At 39.0% G+C, this 15,834-nt stretch overlaps 1 protein-coding gene across 1 annotated transcript in view; it reads right to left on the bottom strand.

The window, feature by feature from the left end:
• Positions 1–15,834, bottom strand: part of ADAMTS19 (ADAM metallopeptidase with thrombospondin type 1 motif, 19) — a 178,231-nt gene that overhangs the window by 21,543 nt on the left and 140,854 nt on the right. The window contains exons 17-19 of the mRNA XM_005865612.2: positions 15,136–15,289; positions 5,216–5,351; positions 877–1,081 (exon numbers count right to left, since the gene is read on the bottom strand). Of these exons, the coding sequence (XP_005865674.1) occupies positions 877–1,081; positions 5,216–5,351; positions 15,136–15,289 (495 nt within the window). The remainder of the gene's footprint in view (positions 1–876; positions 1,082–5,215; positions 5,352–15,135; positions 15,290–15,834) is intronic.

Raw genomic sequence — 15,834 nt, 5'->3', positions numbered from 1 at the left:
ACTATCTGGACACAGGGACCAGAATAGCATTAGGTGGGACAGGGGAGTGTGAGCGAAATGGGAGCTATGGCAAAATGTGAAAATCCAAGTTATACCCGTTTCTGAAAAAGGTCTAAAGAAAGAGGTGCGGGCAAACACTTAGCAACAACACAGTACAGGAACGGCCATGCAGATTCCAACAGTTGTGTTCCTGAAAACTTAAGCATGGAGCTAATAATATTTTACACGTACTCACATTTTTCACAAATACATAAATATCTCATAATTTATGGCTTGCATTAGACTATCTTGAATTTTCAAGAAAATGATTTAATTGCTCTAAGCTACATTATAAAAGGATAAAACTGTTAACTTTCTTGAATTCCTGATTAAATGTAAATAACGTACTAAATATGAATTAAAAACATAGTCCTTGCTCACAGAAAATGATTGTTAAATGTTAATCCCTTTCTTCTCCTTTCTCGTTTAAATGTTCAGGGATTTGTGATGAGTCAATTTAATATGTGTCCACTTTAAGTATTTTCTCGTTTAAATGTTCAGGGATTTGTGATGAGTCAAATGTGTATTTTAATATGTGTCCACTTAAAAGTACACTCATGGTATGTAAATGAAAAAGCAGGATTCTAAAATGTACATAAAATATGCTCTTCATCATGTTACATTATTTACAAAATAAAGAGTAAAAAAATCTTTGTTTTCCTATTTTCAAAATTATTTACAATGAGCATACTTTTTTTATTATCAGCAAAATCAACAGATGGTATTGAAAAATACTCACTGTCGTGCACAGATTCTAAACATGATACAACACGACCTTAAAGAATCTAAGAGTCAAAAAAGAAAAGGAAAGGGAAAGAAATGGGGTGTGTGCCGCACCTCTGACCACACCCCCGCCTCCCACACGGTCATGCAGTCCTGGCCCTCGCAGCGCTGGGCGGAGGCCGGCTTGGGCCCAGCGCAGTCCCTCTCCCGGGCCCGAATCAGGGTTCCGTTGCTCAGTTGTTGGGTACACGCCACTTGTCTGCTCTGCATCCCTTTTCCACAAGTTCGTGAACACGGGGTCCATTCTGTCATCATCCATCTAAAAGTAAAGTAAGAAAACAAAACAAGCCCATCAGAGAGAGACAAGTATCAATGATCTCACTCATATGTGGAATCTAATGAACAAAATAGATCCAGAGACATAGAAACAAGGAACCGATTGTGGAATCTCAGAATAAAGGGGGTGGCGCGTAGGTGGGGAGAGGTCAACCAAAGAACTTGTATGCATATGTGCATAACCCATGGACACGGACAATAGGGTAGTGAAGGCCTGGGGTGGGAAGTGGAGGTGGGTTAGAAGAGGTCAATGGGGGAAGACGGGGACATATGTAATACTTTCAATAATAAAGATTAAAAATAAATAAAAGTAAAGCAACAGTCACTGAAACAAATTAAAAGACAGCTATCATTTCTAATGAATTGGGGTCTCCCCTAAGCACTCCTAATTTAAACACTGCTCCAAATTTGTTTCAGGAATGAACCAAGGCCTCTGCCAGAAAAGTGTTTCACGAAATTTGGTACTTGCGCAATTCCTGTCAATAAAACTCTCTCCGCATTTCCCCTTATTGGGACAACCTCACAGTGGGATATGAGTCCCCCACTCAACTATCTGCACAATGGCATTTAAGCACAGAGCAGGGCAGTCAGAAGCCCGGACTTAATTCTGGGTTCTGTACAAGCTGTGCATATTCTTAAAACAATAGTTAATATCTGTTAAGTATTTCTCATTTGTAAAAGTGCTTATGAAGGCTGACATACAATGTGTACTCAGTATGTAGTATATACTATCTATACTACATTATATTTCTAAAAGGCATACTTGTTCATAAACTTCTCTAGCTTCGTTGCCCACTTGTTTAGAAAATAAGCCATATGCTCAGATCGTTCCCCAAACACTCTGTTGTCACTTCATGGCACTTGTTTCTGGATCATTTTCTGCTAAGATCCTCGATAGCAGCTCCAAGTCCCTTCCTCCTAGCAGGGCTTCTCCCATTCAACCCGCAGGGATTGTGTTCCCCTTTGCCCTGTGTCACCTGGCTTGTGGCACTCACAAGACAAGTACACGTTATTCTCTGGGGAAGTGGAGGGGCTCACAGGCTACCTAGAGAATGTGACCTTCTTTTGCTGCTGAGGACATAATCTCTTCGAAGGCAGGGACCAGGGCTTTATTCTTCTTTGCATCTGTAACACTTTTCATACAAGAGCTTTGCATCAAACATTTCTCGAAATGGAATTTACAGTATGTTTCTCTCCATTTTACAGAAACAGCCTCAGTTATTCCAAATTTACTTAAGTCCATATGTTCTTAACAATGAGACTAAGAGATGTTACATCCTCTTACAGCCTAGTGTTCTTATCTGGACAATGGTTTACTTCTAAATGATTCTATGCCTTTGTTTCTGTGTGTGTGTGGGGGGGGGGCGGGGGGGGGGGGAAAAAACCAAAAAACAAAACAAAAAACACTTCATGATAACATCTGCACTCCAGTATCTCTAGCAAGGTTCTTGTGTGCTGGCCTATTAAGAATGATGTGGACCTACCATCTTGCTTTGGAGGTTCCTAATGGGTTTTTCCCTAAAGGGTGTACTTATCCAATTTCATTCAGGTTCTGCTTCATCTTTCTGCACAAGGATACACATTAAAATCCATGTCCCTCTCTCCCCAACTATGGAATCCCCAACTGAAAAAAAGAACAATTTGCAATGTTATGGAATCTCATTTTTTGAAATAAAATTATTTTAGGGATTCTTAGTATAATGATAAAAAGTTATTTTTTTCCATTCCTTGTGAAAACTGCTCAAAAAGGAGAACACGTATTTTAGAATCCATCTAATTTGGAATTGTCCCATTTCCTTATCTTTAAGATTCTTTCTTACACAGCTATTTACTAGGACATCAATATATTTTATATTTGGCACATAGGGTTCCATCAGACATTTTGGTGACATTTTCAATAAACGTGAATAGAAATTAGAATGTTTCTTACTAGATGGGGCAAAAGAAGAGGCAGGAGGAATAAAGTTTGTGCAATGCCAGTAAGTTTTGGAAAGTTTCTTGTGATGATTCCTAGTAATCACCCAGGTTCATTCTTACTTTCCAATATTTTGGTTAACCCCATCAATATAGCTTCTCGGTAGTACAAAATATACTGCCTTTTTTTTTCCAAGAGAAGAAAAATACTGATTTCTTACAAAAAGACTTCCAGTCTCTAGCTCAAAAATCCCTCACTCAGAAATAGACTGACCTTTTAAAACTATTCATTTTACCAAGTCATTATCGAGTCCTTTTCTCCTAAGATAGCCAAGGTCGGCGAATGAACAACAACGCATGGCGTGCATTGTACACTCTGATCCTTCAGTGACCAAGTGAGAAAGTGACAAATACACTCTTGTCCTTTAAGCAGCTCATTCAAGATTCCCAATATAGCAGAAAATGCCATTACTCGTTCATCCATATGGGAAAGTTAGGTGGTATATAAAACAAATGGTGTTTTGAAATATTTTAATAAATTACTCAATGCAAGATAAATAGCATTTTAATATCTATTAAAAAGAAATAAAGATAATTCTTAGGAATAATCTCTATATATAAAAGCCTAAGCAACTGTTACAATAGATCGACCGGTGGCTATGATGTTGCACTGACCACCAGGGGGCAGACGCTCAATGCAGGAGCTGACCCTGGTGGTCACTGTGTTCCCACAGCCAGCCTCCCGAAGCCAGCCAACCTCCCGCGGTCCCTTCCCCCAGCCAGCAGGCCCTGATCAGCCCCGATCACCAGCCAGGCCAAGGGACCCCACCCATGCACGAATTCGTGCACTGGGCCTCTGGTAATAACAAGAAAGTATCCAGGTTCTTTAGCTGACAGGAAAAAGGTCCAAAACTCTGTTTCTACATCTGTCTAGTACTGAACACAAAGAACCCAAAGATATTACTGCTGGATACAATAACTCCTTACTTAGGTTGTCTTTCCGGTTGATTACTACTCAGCCTTATAAAAAAGCTTAATTAGTTCAATTACTTATGTAGTTAGGCTAAAAAGCTTATAGCCAGGCAGACATGTAACATTATTGAAAGTACTGTAAGGTACTTTTACCTTTTGCACATTCTCTTACAGATCATTCTTTTGTCCTATTCTTTAGAACCATATTACTTTCCTGAGGGAGGTGTATGATTGTTAGAGGACAAATGCAAAGGGAAGGAAAGGTTGATAATCAGCTTTTGATACCTTAAATATATAAAATCTACAAAAAAAAAAAGCAAGTCTGGAAATGTCAGCTTTGTAGAGGAAGGAAGGATTTTTGAAATTCTTTTAAGCTCTCATTAACATAGCACAAGCCAGATCTGCAGGGCTTAACAGCAGTTTTCCAATAAGTAGAACTTGAGGGAACTCAGGATGCAGAGCATCAGAGAGGGGAAAGGCGGGGGAGGGGGTAAAGATTCAGAAGAACTGAGCACTAGCCTACATGACCACACCCCCACAGAGATTAGAGAAGCCTAAATAGAGTTCACAGGCACCTCTGTCCCTCCTCCCCCTTTCACCGCCCATACTTACTCATTGTGGTGGAGGGTCATGAAGATTTTATTAGTTACAGATCCCAGCAAAACTACAAATTCTTTGCGTATCTGAGTCGTAGGATGTGTACATTCACTGACTCCACTGCAGAAATTACAGTGAGAGGAGACCAATTCTGTTTGACTTCCTAAGAACTCGAAACTACACCCTAACTCACTGAGTCTCAACAAATCTCTGAGTGTCAGGCTAGAAATGTTCCTGTCCCCATATTCTAGAATTAACCCAGCCTCACACTCTTTTTGTCATTCCATCCCTACAAGTTTTTAGGACATTTGACACTGGGGCTTAGTCCCACAACGCCCAGCATCGTTTTACATGAAAGCACATGGATTTTCAGGAGCCCTGTGAGAGAGGCCATTCCAAACAGCCTTGTTGCGAGCCTGCTCCAAAGTTATACTACGGTTCCACTCATCCATCTCTGTTAGTTATTAAGGCATGGCTTCTTTCTATACCACTCCAATATTCATTCCATCAAGTTGGTTCTGTCTTTTTTAGACCTTGCTTTATTTAAAAGCTTACATTTTGGTTTAGATCCCTTGCATTGGTTTTAAAGAAAATGTGACTTTGGGAAGACTCGGAGTGTGTGGGACAGGGTTACCTAGTTTGGCATGGCTGCTCATTGCACTTGCGAATCTGTGGCTCTGGCTTGGTTAAGTATTTGCATTTCTTGCTGTCCACAATGCTGATATTTTTGTTCATGATTTTTGTGCAAGACACTGTTGTCTTTCTTTCTCCTGAAAGAAACATATAAAGAATGTTATTATAGGTTTTTATCTAATGGATTTAGGAGGTGTTCACAGGCTTGTTGTAATTTTCAGAGATATTTTAAACAAATTTTAGGCTAGATCAATGAAGATGATATTATTTACATAAAAAATGTATCTTTAGGTTTAAGAAAGATGAATAGTAGGGAGAGACCAAGATGGCGGCATAGGTAAACACCGCAGACTGCTGCCGCAAACAACCACTTCAAAAATACAACTAGGCTTGGTTAAGTATTTGCATTTCTTGCTGTCCACAATGCTGATATTTTTGTTCATGATTTTTGTGCAAGACACTGTTGTCTTTCTTTCTCCTGAAAGAAACATATAAAGAATGTTATTATAGGTTTTTATCTAATGGATTTAGGAGGTGTTCACAGGCTTGTTGTAATTTTCAGAGATATTTTAAACAAATTTTAGGCTAGATCAATGAAGATGATATTATTTACATAAAAAATGTATCTTTAGGTTTAAGAAAGATGAATAGTAATTTTCTCCTTATTAGAAATTAAATGGCAAGTTTTGTATTATAAAGGGATTGTGGCACCATAGGTTGATAAAATATTAATTAAAGACTTGTTATAAAGGGCTATGCCATCTTTAGCATTAAGTGGTGGAAAGATGTGTTTGCATACACCTATGTACCTTCATGAAAGCACATAAACTCCCATAAACATGCATGCGTGTTTGGTTGGACATCATCAGTGCTCTGTGTTAAGTTATGGAAAGCAAGCTGAGAGTATGACTCAGACCTTTATTCTTATGGCCTCTGATAAAGGCCCCAAGAATTCTAGAAATCCTCATTCCCTAATGACTGCCACGTTCTCTAAGAATAGCCATGGTATCCTTACCATTGTTCACCAGATTTCAGAAAACTGGCTTTTCTACTCTCGCTGGTATGATAAAGCCTGATAACAGGAAGTAAAAGTGACCATTTGTATGCTGTATTAATATTTCAGAGAGTCCCATAAGCACACATACCTGACAACACTTTTATTTCACCTTACTCTTCAAAAGCCTAATATATATGTGCTAATTCTTTCTCTACAAAAGTCAAATATCTATGTAAGATTGAATAATCTAATTTAACTTATTGTTTGACATTATAAACAAACCAGAGCCCCAGTGCACAAAATTTGTGCACAGGTAGGGTTCCTAGGCCTGGCCAGCAATCGAGGCTGATCGGGGTCTTCCGGCTGCTGGCCGGGGCCTTCTTTCCAGCTGCCGGCTGGGGCTTCCCTTCCCAGGCTGCCGGCTGCTGGCCAGGGCCTTCCTTCATTCTGTACCGCCCCCTAGTGGTTAGCACATGTCATAGCAAGCGATTGAACTCACAGTCTTCCAGCCGAACTCCCGAGGGGACACTTTGCATTATATATATATATATATATGAAATCAGTCAACAACTTTAAAGCCAGATGGATCCTTAAGGATTAAGAAAAAAAAATCACGAGTTTTCTGAGTCACTATTCAAAGGCCCAATAGCTAGGGTCCTATGACGGTCTTGCAATGATAATTAGGAAGCTCGAAGTTTTTGTGCGGGTCATGCCAAATGGGACAACCTGGGCTGGTGGCAGAGAAGTCACTCTGTCATTCATTAACAGAGGGAAGACTGGCATTAAGGGGAAAACAAAGAAGGAATATATATAGAGAGAAAGAGAGAGATACTTAAATAATTTTTGAGTATCTTTTCCTTTGACTTAAATGGGGGATGGGAGAGACAATGGAGTGGCCAAGTGGAAGGCAAAGGAACAAATTCAGGATCTCCCTGGATTTCCCTCTCAATACTGAGTATAGTCCCATGATAACGTCTAGTATAAAAGCCTGACTATATCTGTAGACATACGTATATTAACTAATAATGTATCTGTGCTTATTGCATATCATGTAAACAAAACCATTTAGATCTTCATTTGCATCTTCTAGCATAGGTAGTATAATATTAGACTTAATCATAGTCATGTGCAATGCCCATCAACTTCATATAACTTTCAAACAAACTACTAAAGATGCAGAAATGATTTATTTTACTCTTTTTTTTTTGTCAGAAAAAACTGGCCCACTGGTAGGAGATACCTAAATGTATCAGATTTTGGGACACATTTTTGGTCAAGTTCCTCCTACTTTCTAATGATTCAGGTGCTCCTTTATGACCTGGCATGTACATTAAAAAGATATGCCAACTCTCCCTCACTTTAGCCTATGTATTATTTCTGCATTGCAATGGTGCCAACCTAAAAGTAGGATTAAAAATGTTACATTTATGAAATATGAATGTTAGTTTTACAATCTAATTTAAAGCCTTCACAGTCATAAGACACTCTTCTACAGAATAGATGGAGTTACCTAAACTAATTTAAATCATGGCTTTTTGCCAATTACAACACAAGAAGATGACAAACAGACATTATCCAGAAGGCTTTTGCTAAACATATATGTAGTATTGGAATAAATAACTCAGGGCTAATTATACTGCATTTTCTTCCCCTCCTCAGTAAATATCTAACCTTAGTTATGTCAGCCCAGAGCTAACATATTGAGCTATTGAAAAAAATCTTTTAAGTATAAGTATTGATATATCAAGAGGAATAAAACTATCAGCACCACTTCAGGGAGCGCCTAAGTGGTGTTCTAAGAACGCTTGAAAGCCTGTGAATATGAATTGGGACATTTCCACAATGCAGCAAGGAAGCTCGCATTGTAAGTTTTTTGGCAGATAAAAGAACCTAGTCCTAATTTTAAAAAAAATGTTATTGAACAAAAACAATAGAATCAGGGGGAAAAAATCTATTGCTGAGCTACAGACACTTCATGCCTATGAAAATACAACTAAGATCATAAAGCCATATGGAAATGTTATTGTTTGATTTTTTTTCTTTTATATATTTTTATGTCCCAGCCAACACAGGAAATTTCCATTCTAGCATGTAATAGCAGTATTTATAATGCATCCAGCTCTGCAGGACCCAGGGATGAACAGAAAGTGAAGGAACTGGCCTTCTGCCTGAACCATGAGTAGCTGCAGGCTGTTGACAGTGTATTACTTGCTTTATGGCAATTCACTCCACCTCCAGGTCATTCCCATTAAATCTATATTGGGGAAATCTGTTTTGATGTTTTGTATACAATTATGAATAAAATAAAATAAGCATTATGCCTTTGTCTCATTGACAAATTTAGGCAAAATTCGAAAATGTAAGGTCCTTTTTACTTACTGACTCTTTCATGAGAGATACTACATTGTGCTCCTTCTTTCCCAGGCTCGGAGATAAGCTGATTCTTTTTTCTATTCTCTGTATTTAACCCCTGAAACAATTATTTTTTTAATAAAACTATATTCTATCCAGGTAGATCACATTTCTAAAACTTGCATCATAAATGCAGAAACATGTCCTGGGAGTGGGTTCAGTGTTTTGATATGCATAACTGAAACTCTCTAAATGTCACCGACATTCCAAACCTTTAAATAGAACTATAGAACTCTATAAGACTGTCTATATATATTCATTTGTATTCATACATTCCTTTTAATTAATTAATTTGTTTGTTTGTTTGTTATTGAACTACCGATGGGCAGTAAACAAGTGAATCTACAGTAAATATACTTTAAGTGAGGATGAAGCACTTTTCTTCTCTGAGCACATCTTAAAGATACATAAAATGCTGGTTACTTCCGAAGCATAAATTTTTTTTCCACATCATGGCATTTACTTCTAAGACTTTTTTTTTTTTACATTTCTATAATTTTTTTTCTCAGGGTTTGGGCTTAATATTAAAAATGACTTTTTTTATATTTTAGTGAAAAGTTGTTATTTTGTATTGTAGGCTACACCCAATATATACTCCAAACTGATTTTGTCATTTCCATACACAAATATTTAAATGGGATCTCATAACTTGCAAGTTAAATGCAACTTGAGTGCTAGCATAACACTAAAGGACCTTCATGAATTAGTTTCTTTCTACTTTTCCGATCAAATCATTTCTGACAGCTTGATCCTCATATTTTACACCCTAGTAATAAATACTCTCACTAAATCCCACTGCCTTTGCACCTATGCATATCCCTAGAAGGGTTTCTTCATCTCCATCGACCACTCTGCATAGTGATGTTGCTATTATCTACTAGAATTCAGCCGTGGGCAAACTACGGCCCTCGGGCCGGATACGGCCCGTTTGAAAAGAATAAAACTAAAAAAAAAAAAAAAGACCGTACCCTTTTATGTAATGATGTTTACTTTGAATTTATATTAGTTCACACAAACACTTCATCCATGCTTTTGTTCCGGCCCTCCGGTCCAGTTTAAGAACCCATTGTGGCCCTCGAGTCAAAAAGTTTGCCCACCCCTGTTAACTAGATGGACAGAGAGGTCTCTGAAAGCAGAAAGCACTCGTCTTTTGACCACCCAGCAAGATGAGTGCACAGTCAGTATTGGTAAAGGAATCAATGAGTGAAATAGAAGCATATAACTCAAGCCCAAAGTGCTTTCTTTATGAAGAGATTCATCTTAACACACTGTTTCCTAAAATGGTGAAAAACCATCTGCAAACAAAATGACAAGTTATGGGGAACAGTTATCTGTAGTAAATCAGTTAATGGGTTATCACTTAGGTATTAAAATTCAAGTTTATAAAGAGTTTATGTTAACATAAAAAGTCCTTATTAATTTAAGTAAAGGAAAATTGTATTGATTTTATTGAAATAAAGTAATGCCAAGAGAAAATATATTTTGGTGGGTTTTTTTTGTTTGTTTGTTTTTGCTAATAGCATTTATTTTGGTACGTTCAAAGTGCCTATAAAATGGAAAAACACCCTTGAAAATGTACAGGCATTTGTATCTCAAGATGATTCCTCAACTTGGACCCAAAGGCTTGGATGCCTCCTTAGAATCTGGTCATGGACAAGGAACTGTGTCTAAGATACCACAGCTCAAGGCTAAAGCATGAGTCGTAAACTACTAGGATTTGGACCCATGTGGAGAATGTGGAATGTTGGCTTATGTTTTTCCCCTTTACATTGTATCTATTTAGATTTCCTAAAAGCATGCTCAACTCTTCATTTATTTCAAAAATAGGATATTAAATTTGGGGCTCTTCCTTCCAGGTTTTCTTTAATTAATTTATCCGCCAGATCACAATAAATTCTGGCATAAGACAGTAGCAGCATGCCCTGTGCGAAATGCGGATTCCATATACAACCTCAGGTGTTATGGAATGGTACATCTCTAATGCCTTGGGAGATCCAGATCACTTAAAACAGATCTTTTATGCAAACCAAAATAAATTTAAAACATTCCCTCCGAGATTATTTAGATGTTTTAGAACTAAAGCAAAGTAAACCTTATTTCACAAGTACATTTTAAGCTGTTTAAAAATAAAAGGGCTGATTTCAACGGTCAATGCTATAACACAAAATGATATATCCATTTAAATTTTTCTAGAATTATCATTAGAATTGAAAAGATGATGATGAAAGAGATCAACCGAAGGACTTGTATGCATGCATATAAGCATAATCAATGGACACAAGACACGGGGGTGGGGGGACGCTGTGTGTGGGGGGGATGAGGGCATGTGCCAGGGCATAGGGGAGGCCCGGGGAAGGTCAATGGGGAAAAAAGGGAGGCATATGTACTACTATTTGTAATACTTTAAACAATAAAATAAAATTTAAAAAAAAGTTGATGATGAAACATGTATGTATTTTAAACTGTTGGAAACATTTACTTGAGATCACCAGTATCCATTAGATATTTTTAAAATAATATTTGTTTTATATCTTAGGCTTTTCATATCTTATAACTAATATTAATAAATTAATGGAAATGCATAATAAAAACTTTATTTTGGTTTATTTTAAAACGTAGTTGAAGATACTGATGCAAAAGATCATTAGCATTAAAATGTAGCTACATGAAACAAGGTATTTTTTTTTTAATTTCCCCACTTATTTCTGGCAATCTAAAGCCTTACAGTAGAATTAAAAAAATAACTTATGTGAAACAATGACATTTTATACTGCCTTGTGATACTTTATTTGCTCTTGCATAGTATTTTCCCGTGAAGTAGAATAGTGCTATTTTTCCTCTTTTCTGTTGAAGATAAATTTTGCATGAATCTGTTTCCAATGTTCTGTGCTTTGAACTTACTCTCATTTAATTCATGAATATGCTGAAAGATTACAAAGCTTTTTCTGGCTATAAAATTGACAATGCGAAGTCAGAAATGATGAGATTCCTGAAATCCTGTCCATCCACTTAATTTATGAACTGCAAAGAAAAATAATATCCAAAAGCCCAGAAATATTTTGGCATTGAAATGAATATGTGCCCTATTAACATTGTCAGAGATAATTGAAAACTGTTGACTGAACACAAAGGAACAGATTTGAAAGAGAAGGTCTACTCAAGCACAAATTGTAGCGTCTGTGTATAATTAGTACTATTTTACGAAACAAATCATTTGAAATAAAAATAAGAACATATTTAAATTTATTTTAATTTTAATTAAATTCATTGGGGTGACACTGATTAATAAGATTATATAGGCTTCAAGTTTACAGTTCTGCAATATATCATCTATATGTTGCATTGTGTGTTCACCACCCCCCCAAGTCAGTCTCCTTTCATCATCATATATTTGACCCCCTTTACCCTCAAACTCCCCCCACTCCCTTTTCCTCTGGTAATCACCATACTGTTGTCCATGTCTATGAGTTTTTGTTTGTTTCTTCATTTGTTGCTTTCTGTTTTATATCCCACATGAGCGAAGTCATATGGTTCTTGTCCTTTTCTATCTGACTTTAACAGAATAAAATAAAAGACCTCTATATAATCTCTAAGGGACATGCCCTATTTTGTGGAAACTACATTTAGCTTCCAAGCTGCTCTTGAAGAAAGTATATGATGAGGAGGAAAGGAGACTTGAACTCAGGAATCCTGATTCTAATCCGGCTCCTCCCTCATTGGGCCCGTGACCTTGGGAAGTCACTTAATCTCTCTCCGCTTCAATTTTCTCATGTTCATAATTTAGAAGTTATGCTTAGGAATATCAAAAAGCCCTTCTGACTCTGAAGCAAAAGGAATTTATAGTGAACCTCTATTTCTTAAGGTTTGGTAATTGGCAAAACATAGTCTAGGTTGCAATTAATGTTATTTTTGGGGAAAAATTGAACCCTAATAATTTGCTTGTTCAAACTGAAGACTGACAAGTTCTGAATGTTTACTTCTGATGCAGCTTTTATTAGACCACAATTATAAAAGAAAGAAAAATCGAGGGTAATAAAATTCACTGGGCAAACATGGTCCTGTCTAGAGTTTGAAATGTAAACAGACTTTAAGGACCACCTGTCAGTGCACTAACAGAAACCATCCACCTTTCCACGGGGCCTCTCCCCACAGCCTGCCCTCAGATGGTAGCTGGTCATTCTGACCTGAGTTTTACTGCAGAGAAAATTCTAACCATGTAGATTTTCATTTCAAGTACGCTTGTTTCTATTTTTTATTTTTTATGTGGGTGGAGGACGTGAGGCAGAAGCCCTGAAGTGAAACAGGTCCTGGCATCAGTGAGGAGTGAGCAGACGAGCAGGCGTGTGTGTGAACATGGGGGCATCTGCAGGAGAGGTCAGGAGGGCAGAGGGTCCCGAGTCTCAGAGCAGATGCCTACAAAATACCAACTTCTGCGCATGGGCCACAAAGTTTCAATTGCACTGTCCGTGTGCGCCCGCACGTGGTATTTTGTGGAAGAGCCACACTCAAGGGGCCAAAGAGCCGCATGTGGCTCGCGAGCCGCGGTTTGCCAACCACTGCCCTAGGAGATGCGTGGCCAATGCAAACTGTATCAGGTAAGCAGGACTGAAAACACTTTTTAAATTGTGAGAACAATTTCAAATCCCCTTGTTGTAATTATGCTGTATTTGGAGTGAAGTGTGCTCTGTAATATCTCCTCCTTCCCTACCCCAAACGTTGCCTTTGCTCTGGCGGCTCCAGAGGGCCAGGTGCCCCAGGAGCCAGATGAGCACCAGAGCTCGGAATGTGGGCACAAAAGCTGCTCCCTCCAGCCTCTGCACCTTCAATGTTCCAGCATGTTTTTTCTCTCCCTTGAAGACACTTTCTTGTTTTCCCCAGAGCCCCTGCCAAGGGCCATTCTCTCTCCAGGACCTCTGATTGAGAGGCAGCATGGGTGTCCTGCTCCTCGCTGCCACTGCCAGCCCATACCCCTTCCTTCCTCCTAAACCTCCAGCCTTGGATCAACTCTGCCGCCAGTCTCCTTGGTGTAGTCAAACTTCTACCTCTGGGCCACTCCCTCTAAGATTTCAGCCACTGCATTATCGTTACATTTTCCATCACTGATCCTAGTACCATTTCTGTAATTAAGAATTACAGAATTATTTGAATTATTCTTATAATACCTAGGCTTCTTCATTCATGGCCCTCTCCTCTTCCCAGAGATCTTGCCTTTCACGTTAAGTCAATAGCTCCCCTGGTCTGGTTATTACCAATAACTAGACCCCCTCCATGACCTTAGCTCTATTTTCTGCCATTATCTCCTGCATTTCCAGGCCTCTCCCTTGAGTCTCCAGTATATTTTCTTCATTTGCACTATACATTCTTACCTGTGTATGCAGACAACTCAGAAGCAAACTCAATACTGCTCTTTCCTAGCACCTTCACATGCATTTCAGGTCTTGTGGGCAGATGTATTTTGGAATTTAGAACTTTTAATACTTTATACAAATAATAAAGGAAAGTATAAAAAGTATCTATATATATAAAACCCTAATATGCAAATAGACCAAAAGGCAGAACAACTGAACAATGGGTTGCTATGACGTGCGCTGATCACCAGGGGGCGCATGCCTAACATGGTGGGCATTGGCAGCAGACAGCAGAGCATGGAACATGGTAGGCATCGGCCATGGAGGGATGGTGAAGCAGGTGAGCGGGGGTGCCAGACCAAGGCGGGGCGCCGGTTGCTGTCATTGGGGAGAGCCTCTGGTGGTTACTGAAAATTCTTTGCTCTCATGTGCTGCGGTCCCACCCAGCGCTCACACCTGCTGCCGGTGCCAGCCCCCCTTGCACCCGCTGCCAGTGCCCGGCGCTGGTCCCTATCACTCGGCACCATCAGCAGGTGCGAGCAGTGACTGCCAGCCCGGATTGCCCCTGAGGGCTTCTCCACCTCACCCTGCTCCTGAGGGACAATCTGATGATCGGGGCAGCAGCCGCCGCTTGCACCCACTGACGGCACCGGCCCCAATCGCTCTGCACCATCTGCAGGTGCAAGCAGGGCTGGTGCCATCGGCGCATGGAAGCAGTGGCAGCAGGAGCGGGCTGCCAGCAGACAAGGGGACCTGGAGCTGTGGCAGGAGGGGCCGGGTGGTGGCATGGAGGATGGGCCGAAACCCGCCCCTGTGCCCACCAGAGCCTCGTGGCCCAGAGTTCCTTTCAAGGTGCATGAATTTGTGCACTGGGCCCCTAGTATATATTAAGTAAGCCCCTGAAAGCAAATAAATTAATATTTATGTAAAGCAAAGCAATGAGATATGTAATACCTCTCAATGAACTTTTTTTCAACTCACATCAAATTTTGCCACAAAATATTCCATGTTTAGCCACTAAATGCGTCACAAAAAACTTTCATTTTCCAATTCTTTATGGAGTTTGGAATTTTAGAGAAGAGGTTGCAGATCTGTCTTAACTATCAACAGTTAATCAGAAAATAACTACTATCCTGGAAATATAAATATTAGAAAATCCTTTACCTCCTCCACACGTGGCATCACAATCTTCCCAGCCCGTGTGTGTCCACATGAAAAGTGGTCCAGGTGCTTTAGAGCTCTGATTTTCTGGAGGAGGGTCTGATGGAATCGTGTATTCATAGTGAAGACCATAATTCTGGTCTTGAAACAGCAGCACCTATAATATAACATATAAAAGTGATGAAGGTAGTTGGTCAAAGTAGAACACATTCAATGTGAAGCTTAAAACAAAGAATGCTGATATCCTAAAATGCTTACTGCATGGGATGCATGCTTCTTTAATAAACAGAAGAATTGTGGCATTATTGCTTAACTGTTGTAACTGTCATACTTCTGGAAAAACTGAAGTTCCACACTTACCTCTGTGGAGCTAAAGACATTATGAAGAAAAGCCCACTTGAATGAGGTCAGATATACCAGATCATTTTCTTTCAAGTCAGTGGACTAGACAGTTTCCCAAAGAATGATACATGATTGAGATGACTTAAGTAGTGGGGGACAGGAATATGTATCCTCTCTAACAGCAAGATATAATTCACAATTTAATGTCCATTCATATGAAACAGAAAGATGAACAGAAAGTCCCTGCACCAACAGAGGAGGACAGAAGACTTTGAGATTCATTTCTATCCACAAGGGTAGAGAACTTCTAAGCCAACTTTAGGACAAAAATTTCATACACAATTTTGTCATAGTTACTAA

The sequence above is a fragment of the Myotis brandtii genome, unplaced genomic scaffold, assembly GCF_000412655.1.
Source record: "Myotis brandtii unplaced genomic scaffold, ASM41265v1 scaffold208, whole genome shotgun sequence".
Taxonomy (NCBI): Eukaryota; Metazoa; Chordata; class Mammalia; order Chiroptera; family Vespertilionidae; genus Myotis; species Myotis brandtii.
Note: the sequence above shows the minus strand (reverse complement) of the source record. Positions and strands in the feature narration are given on the sequence as shown.